This window comes from Rhinichthys klamathensis, unplaced genomic scaffold (genome assembly GCF_029890125.1).
Source record: "Rhinichthys klamathensis goyatoka isolate OS25496 unplaced genomic scaffold, OSU_Roscu_1.1 h1tg000231l_1, whole genome shotgun sequence".
NCBI classification, from domain to species: Eukaryota; Metazoa; Chordata; class Actinopteri; order Cypriniformes; family Leuciscidae; genus Rhinichthys; species Rhinichthys klamathensis.
The window spans coordinates 1,803,970-1,824,307 of NW_026606755.1; the positions used below are offsets into that span (position 1 = coordinate 1,803,970).

General features: G+C 39.9%; 2 protein-coding genes across 4 annotated transcripts in view; both read left to right on the top strand.

The window, feature by feature from the left end:
• Nucleotides 1-982: 982 nt before the first annotated feature.
• On the top strand, nt 983-5,719 carry mon1ba (MON1 secretory trafficking family member Ba). Its single transcript, XM_056265317.1, has 4 exons — nt 983-1,442; nt 2,499-3,288; nt 4,878-5,025; nt 5,519-5,719. The coding sequence occupies exons 1-4, from the start codon at nt 1,091-1,093 to the stop codon at nt 5,717-5,719; spliced, it is 1,491 nt and encodes a 496-aa protein (XP_056121292.1). The 5' UTR covers nt 983-1,090.
• Nucleotides 5,720-16,816: 11,097 nt separating this feature from the next.
• Nucleotides 16,817-20,338, top strand: part of gripap1 (GRIP1 associated protein 1) — a 42,117-nt gene continuing 38,595 nt past the window's right edge. For 2 of the 3 annotated variants that reach the window (XM_056265278.1, XM_056265280.1), the window contains exons 1-3: nt 16,817-17,049; nt 17,850-17,916; nt 19,923-19,984. In XM_056265278.1, the coding sequence (XP_056121253.1) occupies nt 17,008-17,049; nt 17,850-17,916; nt 19,923-19,984 (171 nt within the window). In that variant the 5' untranslated portion in view covers nt 16,817-17,007. The remainder of the gene's footprint in view (nt 17,050-17,849; nt 17,917-19,922; nt 19,985-20,338) is intronic. The other variant, XM_056265279.1, reaches the window with a different exon arrangement.

The window sequence follows — 20,338 nt, forward strand, 5'->3', positions numbered from 1 at the left end:
ATAATAAACTAGCCTACATTTACCATCATCCTTTGTGGCAGCAGGAGAACGCTGAATAACACAAATAATAATAAAACGGACACATCGTCGATTACCAGCGTAGCCTACAGACACTTTTGCTCTTCACTATTACAGTAGCCTAAGTTATAGTGCTAAAATCATTGCCGTCTTGTGAAAGTGAAAAAGAAAGATGTCCAGCGACCACAATCACGTAATGACACAATTGCTATTTCCAAACGTATAAGTAGTAGTAACTTCCACATGGTGAACTGATATGCCCTATAGTCATTTTGGGACAAACCCAAACCAGCTTAATAATATAGAATAGTTTTCGTCAAAATAAAAGGCTACACACACACACACACACACACACAAAAAGCGCTTATTGTGTTATAATGGAATATCAGTCATCATTGTCAGTCATTATGAAATTAATTTAACGATTTTTACAGTTTGAATTTATTACAAAATAATCAGTAGTAGTTGGCTAATGTTATTGCATAGTTGGGCCTATGTCATAAACATTGTTATGGTTTTGAGGTTAATGCTATGTGGTAGGCCTAGCATCCAATTTTTAATTTGTATGGACTGTATTTTTTTATTCATTATTTTGATAAATGTTTATCATATTTTACATTTATATCATATCAATTTCCTTTTTCTTACTTGTTTTCGAGGTCTAAATCTAAGACCTATAGCCGTATAGCCTAGGTGTGATGGTTTCATCAACCCGTCCAAAACATTGTCAAAATACTCCTAATTGTATACCTGGATGCAACATTTCCACTACATTTGACAGTGCTTTCGCATTCAAACAGTTTTATGTCCCACTTTAATATAATTTAAGTCAGCAATGCACAGACCAGTTCTTTCAGCAAGAAACGAAGCATCATGTTCATCCTATTACACAGTTTTAACCGTTCTCTGATCCCCAGGCATCATGTGATACCTCTGGGATTCCAGAGTGAGTAATGGAGAGCCACAGAGATCCATTGTGTGACATCAATAGAACAAGTGTTTACACCCTTAAAAGAACACCAAGTCCAGACACTGAAGATTTTCACTTTGAGGGAAATGAGAAAGAGACGACATGCACATGAGCGAGAATAGAGGAAGCTGGGAGTTTCAACCTGAGGAGACCCTAATAGAGGATTCTGGTGAGTTTCCATCTTGCTTGGCCCAGGCGAACCTCAACGGGCAGAAAGAGGACCCCTCTGGAGGTTGTTCTGTGGATGTCCCAGGTCCATCTTATCAGAATGAAGATATAACGTCAGAGAGTTGGAGGCAACACAGGAAGCATATGTTTGTGCTGAGCGAGGCAGGTAAACCTATCTACTCGCGTTATGGCAACGAGGAGGCCTTGTCCTCCACCATGGGTGTTATGATGGCGCTGGTCTCCTTCGTCCAGGCTGGAGGCAACACAATTCAATCTATTTTTTCAGGTGAGATCCACCATCTTCATTTAGGTTTTAAGTCTGATAGTGCAGCACCTTAAGTTTAGCAACAAACCAAAAGACTTCAGGTTCAGGTTGTAGATTTCTTTGGAACGGTGTAGTAAAGTAATAAAGATATGGGGTGAGAATCGTTGCATTATTCCAAATAAATAGATTATGATCCACAAATAAATGTAAAGAGATTCACAAAAATATATCAAATTCACAAATAAATAGATTAAGATCCACAAATAAATGTAAAGAGTTTCACAAAAAAATATAAAACTCACAAATAAATAAAATGAGATTTGCAAATAAAAAATATATTTACAAATGTTTTTTATGTCACAAACACAACTCTGCCTGGCATTTATTTGTGAACCGCTTTCTGTGCATTTGTACCCTCACGCATTTCCCTTCACGCACACGTTTCCTCAAGACAATCAGATAACGGCCATATTGAGCTGACCAATCGTAGCACGTTCTCGCTACAACCAATCACGTTAGAGCTGGGTCAATTTGCAAGCAGTAACTTTAATCAGAATAAACTCAAAATTACACTTCATGAAATCTAGAAACAGAACAACCACAGAAGAGACAATAAAATCAGAACTTTATATATTATACAGAGAGAAACACTCAGGACAAAACGAGATAATAACATGACACAGGTGAGACACATGAGGGCAAACCAAACACTATTGCAACAGATGACTGGGACAAACTGAACTGGGAACAGTCAGTGCACAACTAACAGGCTAACAACTCAAACCTAGAAACAGACGTAACACTTACAAGCACATAGACGTTTTCTTATGAGGGGAATCATGTTCATAACAACAAACGAAAGGCTACTTAAAAAAGAAAAAAGGATGAGCCTTTCAATATGTCCTGTCAAAACTTCCAAAAACCTATATCACCAAACAAAAAATTGAACACGCTGTTACGGGATCTTTAAATTGTGCATGTAAATATAGGTTCTATATGTTTATTAATCATTTAAGATTTGATATGACAACACACAACCGCTAATATTACTATGTTCTTTCCCTCTGTTTCTCTCAGATAATCGCACAGTGGTATTTTTGCAGAAGGGGCCGCTGGTGTTTGTATCCGTTTCTGCCACTCGCCAGTCTGAGCAGCAGCTCCGCAGTGAGCTCCTCCATGTTTATCATCAGATAGTCAGCCTGCTCACGCAGGCCAGCATAATTCGTATCTTTGAGCGCCGGAAGAACTATGACCTACGGCGTCTGCTGTTTGGCTCAGAGAAGATTCTGGACAGCCTTCTCGATGTCATGGATTCTGATCCCGGCTTCATGCTCTCGGCGGTCCAGTGCCTGCCTCTGCCATCCTCTTCCAGAGACGTTCTCAGTCAAATCCTACAGAAAGCCGTCACCCCGAATCTGGTCTTTTCCTTTCTCATTGCCAATAACCGACTTGTCTCCATCGTTCAGGAGAAGACGGTCCTGGAGGATGCTAGGCTAAAACCCAGTGACCTTCATCTCCTCTTCAACCTCATCAGAGCCTCTGCTTTTCAGGCTGGAGAGATATGGACGCCCATCTGCCTGCCTCTGTTCAATCATGACTGCTACTTTTATGCTTATGTGGCATATCTAGACCCGCCCGCATGTACTGTATGCCTTGTTCTTCTGTCTACAGATAAAGAAGCTTTTTATGCCATGGCAGAGTGCAAAAGGAAAATTGAAGAAGCTTTCGCATCCCAGAATGCCTTGCAGTGTGTGGCAAACACTCAGATGAGCTGTTTTGATAATATTGGTGTAGCTAATCTCAGGCACTTCCTGTACAAGCCCTCAAATGTGCAAGAACACCATCGCAAGCTTCCACAGTTCACATGGTGAGTAGCTTGTAGTGCTTCATTTAATGTACAGATGAAATTAAAATAGACCCTAACTTTTTTTTAAATGTTATGCCCTTTTATAAAGTCTAGATTTTTTTTTTTACGGTCTACTAAACAGGTTTTCATGCTTAAATCTAAAAAAAAAAAAAAAAGGATCTCTCTTTCCAGTCTGTCAGTAACGCTCTGTTTAGTTCCTGTCTCTATGAAGCCCCTCCTTCCGAAAAGTGCAATGCGCTCTGATTGGTCAGCTGGATCAGTGAGTTGTGATTGGTCAAATGCTTTTTATAAGCGTGTTTCAGAAATGTCATGCCCCCTTACCATAGTTGTGCTAGATTTAGAGTGTAAAAACTTACTTATGCCTTGTGTGGGAATTATTTAAATGAGGAATATTGTGATGTGTTCGTTCCTGGAAGAAAACTCAAGACTACAATGGTGGCATTTTAGGGAATTTAAAAACAGTGCTATAGTGATATAGAGAATAACTTCCTTTGGAGTGACTTTGTAAGACCTTTGCAGACCTTTTTCATGCTGAAACAGCAACATTACACACTTAAGAAAGTTGAAAAAATAAAGCATAATAGGTCCTCTTTAACACATGTTCCTGGTCTTATGCGCACTTCACCAGTGCATTTTATTCCAAACTAACAAATGTTTTGCCTTCATTAACTTTCACGAAAATGTAACAACTTGATCTTCCTCTGAAATGACATTTCTTTTCGGATGACATGGGCCGCAAGGAAAGGAAAAATAATGTTAACCAACAGCGAAATATATTTAGGCGTTGTAAAAGTAATCTAATTATAATTTATTCTAAGTATTTCTAAGTAATTCTTAAGTATTTTAATAGTTAACATTAATTAATTAAATGCTACAACAATAATGACAAATAAGAGTAGATTCTTCGGTATTAAGATCTGACTCTGAAAACACCCACTTTTCATCATCCAATCAAGTTGCGCGATTCGTGGCTTGTTTATTACAGAAGTAAAATGGGTGGTGAATGCAGTTTTCACCTAAAGCAGTCACTAAAAAGCGTTAACCACAAGTAAACGAACAAATCATTAGTGGTTTGACTCATTTATCGGAATCAGTGGTTCTTTTGCCAGCAGAAACACCAGATGGGTCTCGTATCCTGATAAACGATGGCCTATAATCCAGGATTTCCACATTCTGCAAAAGATTAGACCACTTTGCCATGAATTCTACAACAGTAATCACTTGATTCGGCTAATCACGCGGCTGAATTGTTTCAGACCCTGTGTGGACACAGTTGAGAGGTGCCTTTTATGCAAAAATGCAAGCAAATATGGTCAACTGAATGATTAGACTGAAGCATCAAAGACCACATGATGTGTGGAAACAGTCCATGTCTGTTTAAACCGTGTCTATCTCAAATTGACTGAAACTGAGTTCTGTTTTGCATTGACAGTCTATGTTTTCATAAGACACATCTCTGCCACTGTAATATTGTAGGTGGTGTGATCAGGTCACATGTCTTCATGAATAATGTCTGTTGTAATCGATGATGCACACTATTATCGTGCTAAAAATGATGCCTCTTTTTTTTCTTATATCGCTTCACTCAGCCCAGAGATGGATGTGGCATACAGAACCCAGGATGAGAAGATACATTTGCTGGATCTGTATCGAAACATGCACAATCGTATCCACAGTATGTCACGGCCCCTTAAACTTATCTACCATTCTGCAGAAAGAGAAACTGTGCTGGCGTGGGTATGTGACAATCTGTTTTTAGAAGAATCAAGATAACTTTAGTTCAGGATACTTGAAAGAATGTTCTGGGTTTAAAACATTCAACAAGAAAACAAAACTGACCTATATAGGTTTTCTTATTGTGTCCGTATGTGTGTGTGTGTGTGTGTGTGTTTGTGTGTATATATATATATATATATATTTTTTTTTTTTTTATTGAGCAGCAAATTAGCATATTAGAGTGATTTCTGAAGGATCATGTGACAATGAAGACTGGAGTAAAGATGCTAAAAATTCAGCTTTGATCCCAGGAATAATTTACATTTTAAAATGTATTCAAATAGAAATCAATTATTTTAAATTGTAACAATATTTCACAATATTAATTTTTTTTGCATAAGTGACTTACGATATTTCAAAAACATCAAAAAAAATCCAACCCCAAACTTTTGAAAGGTATTTAAAATGTACAGTACCGGTATGTATTTCCTAAACTCGCCCTCTTGTTTTATAGGTCACTAGCAAGTTTGAGATGTACGCCTGCTTTACTCCTCTTATCACTAAGAAATCAGCTATCAGTGAACTCACTAAACTGCTGCGTTGGATCAAAAAGGAAGAGGACCGTCTCTTTATCTGTAATCTCTCAAAATACTCCACTACCCCGCAGCCAGGCAGGAGTTCTACAGACAGGGGAGCCCTTCTGTCTCTCTTGTAGCCAGGGCCGTCCATAGGCCAGTGCAGCCGGTGCACCCCCACCCCACCCCGACCCCGGAACCAGATCGACCCCAAACCAAATGTAACCCAGGTTACTAAAGAGACATTGTTGACGTAAGGGAAAAAAAGAAAAAAAAGAAGACACTGACATTTAACATGAATATATGTAAAGTTATTTTATTAAATATCTTGAAAGAGGAAAAATGAGAAAATGCATGAATTTAGATTCATTTAGATTTTTATTCTAAATTGATGAGCAGAGAATGAGCCCCGCCTTAATGGGTGGAGCCAAAACGTAAGATGATGAAACACTCCTTGCGAGAGAGAGAGCAGATGGCGCGATCTTGAGAAGCGGATGGTGCGATTCTGAAGAGAGAAGAAATTTTAATTAGAACCGAGAATAACTATCAGTTGTATTGGAGAAATAACTTTTGAGAGACTTTGAAACTGAAGTAAGGATTGAGTTTCATCGGTGAATGAGTACGGGTGAACGTGTGACTGATTGCACGTTAGGCTGCAGAGGATTTGGGCCTAAAGTAGGAGTTTGCCTTTGAAAACCTTCATAATCGAAAAATTGAGTTCTCTTGGTTGGGTTTTTTTTTTTTCCTCCCTTTCCCTTGTTTTCTTTTTGGACACTTTTATTATATTTCCCCTTTCCATGTTCATTTGCTGAGACGGACGTTGCACATTCCTGGATGCTGAACGAGTTTGACGAAGATTTCGCACGTGTATTGTCCCCGTTGCACATCAGAAAGGAAGCCATTGTGAGCGGGAACTGGCGAGCCATGCCCATATAAGGACTGAGTCTTGAATCAAGGAAATGAGCTGAGTGGTAGGATTGTGCACACGTTTCTTTTCTGTATTGACTAAGCCTGAATTGCGGAAGAAGGATCTCGCGGAAGGATCATCAGACTGAAGCTGAAATTCGGTAACCTGATATAACTGACACTGTTGGTTGAGCACTAAATTGGACTTAGTGTGATTTCAAATTTTCCCCGTTGCTGTTATTTCTTTTTGATTGTTTCAAGTCCTTTTGTATTTTTATTATATTTTCATTTTTATATTTTTTTATTCTGATTGAATATTGTATTGTTTTTTCTCATTTGTTTCCTATTTTGTTTCTAAGGTAACGAGAGTTGAAAGGAGAATTTAAAGGGTAATTGGGTGAAAAAGTTGTAGCTAGAATTAGATTTAAACATAGCTAAAATTAGGTTTAACTGTAATTAGAATTAAATTATTCTATTAACTAAATTATTATACTATAAATAGGTCAAATTAGCTTTATATATATATATATATATATATATAATAAAAATAAAAAAAATAAAAGAAAGGGAAAATAAATTAGATTTATTAGCTTGAACCTAAATAGGACTTAACTCTAGTGTAAAGAAGTCACACTTTCACTTGTCCAGAACAAAACTTTTGCCGTCTTCCTGATTATTTATTATTTTTCCTCTTTTGAGTTATGTGACAATGTTTTGAAATTTTACTGCCTTGTCCTATTATCATTCTTCTATTTCTTTATTTTATTTACTAATTCCTCGAAATATACTTACCTGTTCTAACGCAGTTCAAGTGTGTCCTTGATTCTTTCCCCTTGTTGTTCACACGGTCTCTTGAGCGAGTCTAGTCTTCTGATCGCTGGTCCAAATCTTAGAGCGGTGCACCTTCTTCATGCTCATCTGCATATTTCGTAGTTTGAGAGTGGGGGTTGTGTTCTAGCCGCGAGGCGTGTTACAGAAAGTTGGCGAGCCAGCCAGGAGACCTTTGCTTAGCAACAAGTTAGCAACCGGTAAGGGAGGCAGGAAACAAGCAGATTTGTGACGTGAAATCAGTTTTTTCCGAGTGTTGTCTTTACATCGTGGTTATGGAGATCATAGAGAAAGAGAACGTGAACGTGGGAAATGCGATCATAGTCAAAGGCCTCACGTTGACCGAGGTAGACGAAGAGCTAGTAAACTTTTTGCAAAAGTACGGCTCAATTAAGAGCAATCTGATAATTGATGACCAAACTTCCGAGTTCCATCAGCAGGCTATTGTAGAGTATGCTCACAACTCTGCGATGCTGAACTTAACGCCGATGTTACCCTTAACTCTGGGATGCCTTTCGGACCCAAGCGTTATGTTCCAGGTACGAGCTCTGGCTAGCGTCTGTAACCAGACGACTAGTGAAAAGCCTCTCTCAAATGTGTCTCAGGAGGAGTTGGACGAACTCCAAGAAGTTCACTCCACTAACTGTACTCCAGAAAGAGCGCGAAAAGTGAGCTGTGATGATTTCAGCAATACAGAAGCAGTAGGGATGCGAATTTTAGAATCCAAAAGCCCAACCAAGAGACGGATGGCCCATATGGCCTCCCCAGATCCAGAGACCACTGTTGATGGTGTCACAGTGACTACTAGCCCTGGTTTCCCCATGAACGTTGTAGACCCACCGGGTATTCAAAGGATGGTAGTAGAGCACATAGTGAAGTCGGCTGATGCTGCGATGTTTCAGCAAACCTCAGTTCGCCTTAGGAATTTCTCAGGGAGGTGCCCGCGCCCTCCAAATGAACCTGATTTTGACACTTGGCGAGTAAGTGTAGAGCTCCTGTTAAGTGATCCGGCCATTTCCGATTTACAAGGGGTACGTAGGATCTTAGATAGCTTATTGCCTCCTGCCGCAGACGTAGTGAAGCATGTGCGACCTCCAGCTTTGCCTGCGGTATACCTTGAGTTACTAGAATCAGTGTATGGTTCAGTAGAGGATGGTGACGAACTGTTGGCCAAGTTTATGGGCACTTTACAGAACCAAGGTGAAAAGTCGTCAGATTTCTTGCACCGGTTGCAAGTTCTTCTAAGTTCGACGATTAAGAGGGGAGGCATCGCGGAGGGAGATCATGACCGTTGTCTTTTGAAACAGTTTATGAGGGGATGTTGGGATAATGGTCTCATTGACAGCCTTCAGTTAGGGAAGAGCGGAACCCGGCCACCCACTTTTGCTGAATTGGTTGTGTTAATACGAGCAGAGGAGAGTAAGCGTACCTCTAAAGAAGAGCGAATGAGAAAGCATCTTGGGTTGTCGAAAACTCCTGTTGCTTACCCGAAACCACGAGCGGCCACTCAGCAAGTGTCAGTATATTCACATGAGGCACCAAATGCTAGCACTTCTGAAAGCGATTCTCTAAGACAACAACTTGCAGATGTTCAGGTTCAACTTGCTACTCTAAGTCGAAATCCAGATCAGAAACGCCAGAGCGGATGCTCTGAGAAAGCAGAATTGAACGTTTTGAGGGGAGTAGTGGAAGAGTTGCGCGCTCAGGTAGCCGCCATGAGAGTTTCCATGACCCAAGAAGTAAAGCGCGAACATTCAGATAGTTCAGAAGTCGCTAACTTAAGACGACAGGTAGCTGAGCTGCAAGCTCAGAGTGCTGTTCAAAGGAATTCTAGAGATCACTTTCGGGCGACCGGTAGTCCTCAAATTTTTCCGCCTCAGAATTTGTTGAAAACCGATACTGGCCGAGATGTTAGAAGGGCCCAACCAATGACTAATCGACCTCGTCCCGGATATTGCTTTCGATGCGGAGAGGATGGCCATTTGGCTGTTGCCTGCGATAATCCGGTAAATCGCCTGAAAGTTGAGGAAAAGCGCTGTAAGTTGAGAGAGCAACAGGCTCAGTGGGACTCTATGCATGGGAATTCCTCTTTGCCTTTAAACTAAGGGACGTCTCTGTAGTGGGGCATACGGAGATGAGATGTAAAAGAACCCGCCCTAAGTGTGGTAAGCAAGCACCTGTCGCGAACAATCAGCATAAAATACCTTTAAGGAACCTGCCGGAGGGGTTAGTGGGAGTAAAGTGCACTGCGCAGATCGTTATCGGCGGTAAAGTAGTAAATTGTCTCCTAGACACAGGATCTCAAGTTACTACAGTTCCTCAGTCGTTCTACGAGTCACATCTATCTGATCACCCGCTGAAGTCGTTGGAAAATTTGTTGGAGGTAGAGGGGGCCAATGGGCAAGCCGTGCCGTATTTGGGTTACATCGAGCTGGCTTTGAAGTTCCCGAAAGAGTTTGTAGGCGCAGAAGTCGAAGTCCCTACCTTAGCTTTGGTAGTTCCGGATCTAAAGAGTCTGTCGCAAGTTCTGGTAGGTACCAACTCCCTGGATGTACTTTATGGCCACTGCATTAGAGAAAAGCAGAATAATCCTTGTTCAAATCTCCATGGGTATCAGGCAGTGCTTAATGTTCTTGAAGCAAGATGGAGACAAGCTAGCAGTGAGCCATTGGGGCATGTGAAATTGATGGGGAGTATCCCTGAGGTTGTGCCTGCCGGGAGCACAGTAGTCCTGAATGGTTATGTTCAGCTTTGGGAGCCTTGTATGGAGAAATGGGTAACTCTTGAACCACCGTCAACCCCATCACTAAGCGGTCTTTCAGTTGCAAGCTGTGTACACGCATTGCCGTCTAGACGATTTTCTCAGCTGTCAGTTTTGCTTAAGAATGACACTCAGACAGACATAACGATCCCTCCTAAAGCTGTACTTGCGGAGATACACGCTGTAGAGAAAGTGATAGAGAACGCAGCCCAGAATCCTAGCGGAGTAGAATCACCAGCACCCACCTCTGCTAATCTTACCTTTGATTTCGGAGATTCTCCTTTGTCTTCAGACTGGAAGGAGCGAATTTCAAACCGTTTGAATTCCATGCGTGAAGTTTTCTCTTTACACGATCTTGATTTTGGTCGTACGGGTCAAGTGAAGCACCAAATCAGACTAACTGACGAGACACCTTTCAAGCATAGGGCACGTCCGATTCACCCCCAAGACATCGATGCTGTTCGAAAGCATCTTCAGGAGTTAATGACTGCTGGAGTTATTCGTGAGTCCGAATCTCCTTTTTCTTCGCCTATAGTGGTAGTCCGAAAGAAAGACGGCTCGGTACGGCTCTGCATCGATTTTCGTAAACTGAATTCCCAGACGATCAAGGACGCGTACGCTCTACCCAACTTAGAGGAAGTCTTTTCGGTACTTACGGGTTCAAAGTGGTTCTCAGTGCTTGACTTAAAGTCTGGGTTCTACCAAATTGAGATGAATGAGGCCGATAAGTGCAAGACTGCTTTCGTGTGCCCTCTTGGTTTCTGGGAATTCAATAGGATGCCTCAGGGAATCACAAATGCACCAAGTACGTTCCAAAGATTAATGGAGCGATGTATGGGTGATCTCCACCGGAAGCAGGTATTAGTCTTTATTGATGACTTGATAGTCTTTTCAAAGACCTTGGAAGAGCATGAGTCGCGGTTGGTACAGGTCCTCGATCGGCTTAAAGAGTATGGGTTGAAGTTGGCACCTGAGAAATGCTGTTTCTTCCAGACATCAGTAAAATATTTGGGGCATGTTGTCTCGAGGGATGGGGTAAAGACTGACCCGGCTAAGATCGAAGCTCTAAAGACTTGGCCAAGGCCCACAAATTTGAAAGAGTTGAGAGCTTTCTTAGGCTTTGCAGGGTACTACAGAAGGTTCGTGTGCGATTACTCGAAGATAGTCAAACCTCTCACGGGACTCACTGAAGGGTACCCTCCACTTCGTAGGGGCCGCAGTGGAAAACGAGAGGGGGGTGAGTACTTTAACACTAAAGAGCAGTTCGGTGATCGTTGGACTATTGCATGTCAGAATGCCTTTGATGTTATCATTTCTAAACTGACCTCTGCTCCTATCTTGGGATTTGCTGACCCTAAGCTTCCGTATACGCTCCACACCGACGCCAGTACTACAGGGCTTGGCGCGGCACTTTACCAGGAGCAAGATGGGCAGATGCGAGTGATAGCGTTCGCCAGTAGGGGACTGACAAAAAGTGAGGCAAAATACCCAGCACATAAGCTTGAATTTTTGGCACTAAAGTGGGCTGTAACAGCCAAATTCAATGATTATTTGTATGGTGTAGACTTCATGGTTGTAACAGACAGCAATCCCCTAACGTACGTGTTGACTTCCGCGAAACTTGACGCTACCAGTTACCGTTGGTTGTCTAGTTTGTCGACCTACACATTTAAGCTCCAATATAGGGCTGGGAGTCAGAATCAAGACGCAGACGGGCTTTCTCGGCGTCCGCACGGTGAGCTTTTAGATGACCTAGTCTCCCAGAAAGAAAGGGAGAGGATCAGGCAGTTTACACTTCACCACCTCGCGGAGTCTGGAAACAGCTCTGATGTTCTCATGGCCGATGTGGTAAAAGCCATATGTGAGCGACATCAAGTGATTGGTTTACCCGAAGGTTTGGGGTTGACACACTCTTCAATTGCGTTGGTTGAGTCCCTCACTCATTGTGTCGATGCTTTGCCGAATGAGTTAAGACACGAAGCTGAGCATGGTCTACCTGACCTTCCCAATCTCTCAGAGGCGGAGTTAGCAGAGTGGCAAGGGAAAGATCCAGAGATTAAAGTAATAATTGAGTGGATGAAGAGTGGGACTAAGCCAGTTACTTTGAGGGGTCAAACACCTGAAATGGTATTGTGGTTGAGGGAATGGAGTCGACTTGAACTAAGGAATGGAGTGCTGTACAGGAGAAGACAGGAACAAGGAGTCTCTCAATATCAGTTAGTGTTGCCAGCTGGATTCAGGAAGTTAGTGTTGTGCAGCCTTCATGATGACATGGGGCATTTAGGTATTGAGAGAACTCTAGACTTGGTGAGGTCCAGATTCTTCTGGCCCAGGATGTCTCAGACTGTTGAAAAGAAGATTAAGACGTGTGAGCGTTGCGTTCGCAGAAAAAGACCCCCAGACAGAGCAGCTCCTTTGGTCGGCATCAAGACCAGTAGGCCGTTGGAGTTGGTCTGCATGGATTTCTTGTCGCTAGAGCCAGATCAAAGTAACACTAAGAATATATTAGTCATCACGGATCATTTTACGAAATACGCCGTTGCGATACCGACTCAGAACCAGACAGCTCGTACCGTCGCAAAATGTCTGTGGGAAAACTTCTTGGTGCACTATGGGTTTCCTGAGAAGCTACATAGTGACCAAGGACCTGATTTTGAATCCCGTACAATCAAGGAGTTGTGTCATATTGCGGGTATTCATAAAACTCGAACCACGCCCTATCACCCCAGAGGTAACCCGGTAGAGCGTTTCAACCGGACGCTTCTCCAAATGTTGGGAACGCTGGAGAATGAGAAAAAGTCTAAATGGAAAGAGTTCGTGAAGCCCTTAGTGCATGCATACAATTGTACGCGCAACGACACGACCGGGTACGCTCCATATGAGCTCATGTTTGGGCGATTGCCTCGCTTACCAGTGGATCTAGCTTTTGGTCTACCAGCAGAAGCTCCAGTCAAATCGCATTCTCAATACGTGAAAGATTTGAAAGATCGACTGCGAGAGAGCTACGAGATAGCTAAGGGGAACTCTGTTAAGTTAGCAGAGCGCAACAAAGGAAGGTTTGATAAACGCGTGGTAGTTTCTACTTTGGAGGAAGGGGACAGGGTCCTGGTGCGCAATGTTAGGTTGCGAGGGAAGCATAAGCTCGCTGACAAGTGGGAGCAAGGTGTTCAAGTAGTGGTTAAGAGAGCGGGAGACTTACCGGTGTACACTATTCGACCTGTTGGGCAGAGTGGTCCTCTCAGGACGGTACATCGTGATTTGTTGTTGCCCTGTGGATTTTTGCAACCAGGTCAATGTGAGAAGCAATCTGAGAAAAAGGGTCGCAAGCCCAGAACTAGAGCTTGTGTGAGTAACGATGATTTACAAGAACCAGAGTCTGAATGTGAATATGGGTCTGATACTGATCAATTCTTTAATCCTGTATGTGGGGATACGTTGAATTTTGAAACCCGAGTTCTAGTGAGCCCTGGGCACTTACCCTGCCAAAATCCTCAGAATGTCTCAGTTGATTTACCTGCCGTTGAACCTGTACGAGAAAGTATACCTACCTGTAGATTCTCAGAGGAGCATCCAGTGGAATCTGTGAGAGAGAACTTACTTGAATCTGGAGAAGTAGAAGTTCCTCCTGTTGGGATGGAATCTAGTTGTGTTGATTCAGAGGTTCCGGTGAGGAAAGAGCCAGGATTTGATCTTTGTTCTGAGTTTCCTTCTCATGAGGCTGAACCAGAAATTAATTGTGAGGTTGAGAGTAGAACTGAAGAGAATACAGTTCTGAGTGAAACTGTGAATATTGGAGTTGATCAGAGTGAACGAGAGAATGACACAGAGTTCGAGGAAGGAGTTATTCCCAGGCGTTCGCAAAGAGAGCGACGGCCCGCAAAAAGGCTTGAGTATCCACAGTTAGGGAATCCACTTACCGTAGTGATTCAATCTCTGTTGCAAGGTCTGAGTGTAGCATTCAGTAGTACTTTGGAGGAGAGGAATGCTGCTTCTATTGATGATGCGCCTGTGGTTGTGACTCAACCCCAAAAATATGCAGATGCAGCGGGACGTGCATATATTCAAGAGGGGAGGGTGTAACCCAGGTTACTAAAGAGACATTGTTGACGTAAGGGAAAAAAAGAAAAAAAAGAAGACACTGACATTTAACATGAATATATGTAAAGTTATTTTATTAAATATCTTGAAAGAGGAAAAATGAGAAAATGCATGAATTTAGATTCATTTAGATTTTTATTCTAAATTGATGAGCAGAGAATGAGCCCCGCCTTAATGGGTGGAGCCAAAACGTAAGATGATGAAACACTCCTTGCGAGAGAGAGAGCAGATGGCGCGATCTTGAGAAGCGGATGGTGCGATTCTGAAGAGAGAAGAAATTTTAATTAGAACCGAGAATAACTATCAGTTGTATTGGAGAAATAACTTTTGAGAGACTTTGAAACTGAAGTAAGGATTGAGTTTCATCGGTGAATGAGTACGGGTGAACGTGTGACTGATTGCACGTTAGGCTGCAGAGGATTTGGGCCTAAAGTAGGAGTTTGCCTTTGAAAACCTTCATAATCGAAAAATTGAGTTCTCTTGGTTGGGTTTTTTTTTTTTCCTCCCTTTCCCTTGTTTTCTTTTTGGACACTTTTATTATATTTCCCCTTTCCATGTTCATTTGCTGAGACGGACGTTGCACATTCCTGGATGCTGAACGAGTTTGACGAAGATTTCGCACGTGTATTGTCCCCGTTGCACATCAGAAAGGAAGCCATTGTGAGCGGGAACTGGCGAGCCATGCCCATATAAGGACTGAGTCTTGAATCAAGGAAATGAGCTGAGTGGTAGGATTGTGCACACGTTTCTTTTCTGTATTGACTAAGCCTGAATTGCGGAAGAAGGATCTCGCGGAAGGATCATCAGACTGAAGCTGAAATTCGGTAACCTGATATAACTGACACTGTTGGTTGAGCACTAAATTGGACTTAGTGTGATTTCAAATTTTCCCCGTTGCTGTTATTTCTTTTTGATTGTTTCAAGTCCTTTTGTATTTTTATTATATTTTCATTTTTATATTTTTTTATTCTGATTGAATATTGTATTGTTTTTTCTCATTTGTTTCCTATTTTGTTTCTAAGGTAACGAGAGTTGAAAGGAGAATTTAAAGGGTAATTGGGTGAAAAAGTTGTAGCTAGAATTAGATTTAAACATAGCTAAAATTAGGTTTAACTGTAATTAGAATTAAATTATTCTATTAACTAAATTATTATACTATAAATAGGTCAAATTAGCTTTATATATATATATATATATATATATATATAATAAAAATAAAAAAAATAAAAGAAAGGGAAAATAAATTAGATTTATTAGCTTGAACCTAAATAGGACTTAACTCTAGTGTAAAGAAGTCACACTTTCACTTGTCCAGAACAAAACTTTTGCCGTCTTCCTGATTATTTATTATTTTTCCTCTTTTGAGTTATGTGACAATGTTTTGAAATTTTACTGCCTTGTCCTATTATCATTCTTCTATTTCTTTATTTTATTTACTAATTCCTCGAAATATACTTACCTGTTCTAACGCAGTTCAAGTGTGTCCTTGATTCTTTCCCCTTGTTGTTCACACGGTCTCTTGAGCGAGTCTAGTCTTCTGATCGCTGGTCCAAATCTTAGAGCGGTGCACCTTCTTCATGCTCATCTGCATATTTCGTAGTTTGAGAGTGGGGGTTGTGTTCTAGCCGCGAGGCGTGTTACACAAACGCTATCGGACTGAGGGACGGCCCTGCTAGCCTTGTGTAACCTACTGGCCTGTTTTACTTCCATGTTTCATGGTAAATTCCGTGTGTTTGAATGGGAGAAGTGGCTACATTGAATACATGTCTTCCTTGTTTGTGGGTTCGTATGGCTTGTTTCCTTAATGAAGTTTTGAAATTCATGTTCATTTTTCAGTTCAACTTTTGAGTCATTGTTCTGCTGTCAACATAGTTTGCAATGACATACTGTTGTACTAAAGTATATATTATGCGCCTCTGTTGAATCATGAGTTTTATCATGACTTTTATGCTCATGTGGCATGTAGATCAGCCTGAATGTACTGTATGTAATAATAAGAAATGTAAAGGACTAAATTACATTTTAAAATAAACTAAAATAGAAAACAGTTTTCTTAAATATTTCAATATGTTAATATAGCCTACTGTATTACATTGTTTTGCTAAGAAAGCAGCTGTGCAAAACTGGCCCACTTTAATAACAGTTAATAAAATGCTGAATTATATTCAAAAGCAGGATGAACTTTTATCCATGCCACTTTAAATCATATCGGAGAAGTATTTACTGCTTGTAAAAGTTGTTAACTGCGCATGTGACGCTCATGCTTTTTCTACAGATACAGTAAAGTTCATTGACTTACAAGCCTTATTGGGTTTCTGTTATGTGTTCCTGCAAAACCAATCATTGCTTTTCTTCTTCATTCTCTGTCACAACCAAGAGATGTTAACCTGGTTATTTTGTCAACACTGTTGATTGTCTCTTTGACTGTGGTGACATAAAGAGCATAAAATCATTCCTGTAGTCTCAATTCATTCATCTAGCCTATGTGAGTGATTGATCTGTCAATATCTATAAATAATTTGTGAAAAATGAGCACAGCACAATAGGGTGCCGTCGAGGTAGTCTGTTCACTATATTTGTCACTCGTCCCCAGAACTATAGCAGTGAATACATAGTCTGAGTGCGCCATCTTCAGGACAGGCGCAGTCATTTCTCATGGTGGCGTTTTTCTCTCAGCAAGCCAATGCGTTTAAATGGGCGACATCAGAAAGCTGCAGCTTAACCTTTAACTTAACAGAATGACAATTATTTCGGTAATACAAAGCTGTCAGAAAACAACGTAATAGCAGATAGAGAGAGTTTTATTCTGCCCAGCAGTGTTTTGCTGTAGTGAAGATGGCGCAAGCACTGTCAGAGGAGGAGTTCCACCGTATGCAGGTACAAATCTCTTTATTTGCGCTTGGATTTGACATCTACCAAAATTTTTAATCCACATACGAGATCTTAAATGTGTTCAACATTGATTTTCGGTGGTAATATGTGTAAACGGGTATATTTTATGGCTGAGGTTGACATTCATTTGAGCGGATTGGGACTCTGTTAGCTGTAACGTTAGCCGTTAACCTGCCAAGCTAACTAACTGTTATGATGCCGAAAATAGTTTTAATCGACAATTACGATATTTTTCATTAATGCATGTAATAGATTGGCTAATGAAACGGCCGTTTGTTGAAATGACACGGAATGTAGTATATATATGACGAGTGTGTGACATACAATACAAATGTGTTTAGCTCGTTAGCATGCTAACCTGTAATTAATGACCGTTAGCACGTCAAACAGCGGTTAATATTGCTTTTCTACACAATTAACGGGTTTGAAAATTATATATTTAGTTTTGGAGACGTGTTTCGAGTGAATGTTAATATGCTAAATATCATATCCCTGTTGTTATGCGATAACATTCTTTTGTTTACAATTCCAGAAGCATCTAATATTCAGTTATAGCAACCAGACTCTTTAATTAAATGTTTTCATTATGTAAATACACTTTGTAAATAACTGTATTAACATTATTCATTGCATATAAAGACGCTGAGGTTTGAATAATGCTTTTATGATGATGTCATAATTTCTGTTTTACAATAATCAATAATATGTACTTTAATTAAATGCCCTGTTAACCTCAGTAAACAATCCTTTGCTCTGTTAAACTCTTTTAATGCCTATTTGGTCAGGCTCAGCTCTTGGAGCTGAGAACACAGAACTACCAACTATCTGATGAGCTGCGAAAAAATACAGCTGGTGAGTAGAGAGATGTAACCCTACACCTTTGCTTATTCAAGACAGACCAGCTGACCTGTTTGCGTCATTAACTCGTAGATTGCAATTTGTTGTTATTAAAATCAGGTGTCTTATTGCACCTATTATTCCACTGAACTTTTTTAACATTTTCTGTGGTTATTTGTAGTGCTGTATTTTGCCGATTTAAATATCAAAACATTTCTGAGAATTAAACTCTTTTTGGCAGCTGGAAGCACAATCAAATTATTATACAAAATTATTTAATAATTGAACATGTGAAGGATGTATAAATTATATAAAGATAGGCATTCTGTCAACCAATTCTGAGTAGTCTGAGGCCGGTTGCACCAGTTGTAAGTCCAGTTTCAGCATAGATGGCACTAAGTTGCAATATATGAATGAACTACTAATTATTAAACTTGGTGTGAAAATGTGAACTAAATATATGAACTAAATATTTAGAGAATATCTCAATCCTTTAGACCAGGATTTCCCAATATGTGCAGGTTTCTTGAGTTGGTAAAAAAATCTAGTAATTAGTTACATAATAAAAATGTCAAATTAAAATCAATAAATAATTAAAAATAAAAACACAAATAAAACACTATACTAAAAAAAGATATTTGAAATATAATATTACAAATTAAAATATGTTTGTTATGTGACCATGTGATTAGAATAAAGGATCATGAAGTGGAAATGTGTTGTTAAATTATTGATATATTAGCTTATATTAAGTAAATATTTTAGGTTCAAGGGGTTTTTATAAGCAAAAGCGTTTGGGAATCCCTGCTTTAGACTTATACGATTCTGTAGACATTTTAAGACGATGCTACATTTTAAGAAATGATAATTGAAATGTTCCACTATTGGTATTTATTTTCCCCGATTTATTTTATGTGCAGTTCCAGGATATGTATACTAATAGAAAATTATGAAATAAACTTTTGACAGTTATGAAATGCAAGAACATTTGAAAACACTCAATATACAACTGCAAAATGTATATGGTAACTAAAATGTATGGCTTTTCAGCACTACTTCTTATTTACTGTTTTGAAAACTGTAGTGGTGGGCAGATCGAGGCTTCGTTGAACACTGAAACAGTTGAAGCAAATGTGCCACATTGTGTTGAGGGTTCGAAACAATCCGACACCCGTCTCCACGGGGACCCCTAGTGGTCAGAACAGTGTAAATGCAACAAAAACCCAGGCCAAACATGCATAAAAACACCTTTTACAAATCTATTGCAATTTTTTTTTAAAAGTAATATCTTTCAAATGCAATTATCTAATAAGATTATCAAGTGTGTATGTTCTTTTATCAATTGTCAGGGTTTGTTTAGTTTGTTCTATGAATGGCTCAGCTAACAGGCCAATTAGAGACTATTAACCATTGTTCATTTTAATTATACTAATGTCCAATTTAAACGTCTACAAAGGTTTAAAACTGATCAGAGATCAGGTAAAACATACAGACACTTGCTCATTGGTTCTCAGTGACTCCTCGTGATTCATGGGTTGACCGAGATCATCGCCCCCAGCGGTGAACCATTGAAATTTTAAAGTGTTTCAAAACAGTTATGAAGTAATGAAGCCTTTTTTATTGAAATAACGTGACTCTGGCAGTTTGATACACGCTCCGAATCATTGATTCGGAACAAAAGATTAACGTAAAGGTTTCGAAGCTTCATGAAGCAGTGTTTTGAAATTGCCATCACTACTTATTGGATCAGTAAATGTTATATCAACTCATATTAGTTTAGAGATCGTATGACCTCCAAGCTGAGACTTGCTTTAATTTGTAAGATCTTATGAATGACTTATCCTAACCTGGTCATCAGTGAACACGTATCAGTGTTCTCTAAGAAAACATGAATTTCAAATATGCCAGGGCATTATGTTGACTAAATATTATGTAGTCCTGTTAATTACTTTTAACAAAAAGTGATAAATGCAAGTATATGTGTATCATTTTGTATGTTAACTTCATATTCTGTATTACAGAGCTCAACAGTGTCCGTCAGAAGACCTCGAACTTGGAGAAAGACTATATCAAAGCGCAGAAGGTAGTGTTTACCTTGATTTTTCAGCAGGTCATTGTCACGTGATAAAGGTCAATTTATCATTTATCAATTTATCATTTATCAATTTATCAGTGATCAAAATGTTGTACTGTACATTGTGTCCATGACTTGGCATTGGCAACACTCATGAGTCTAAATGAATTAGGATAGTGAAGCAGTTTGCTAAAAGTGGTGTATAAATGTTCATAATAATAATTTTACAGTTCACTTTCAACATCACTACTTTAAAGTCGTCATGAAACAGAAGTTGCGATAGTCTTTTCTTACCTATTGTGACGTATATCCGAGTGAAATGGAAAAATTTAGGACAGGACTTGATTTGGTCCATTGGGAATC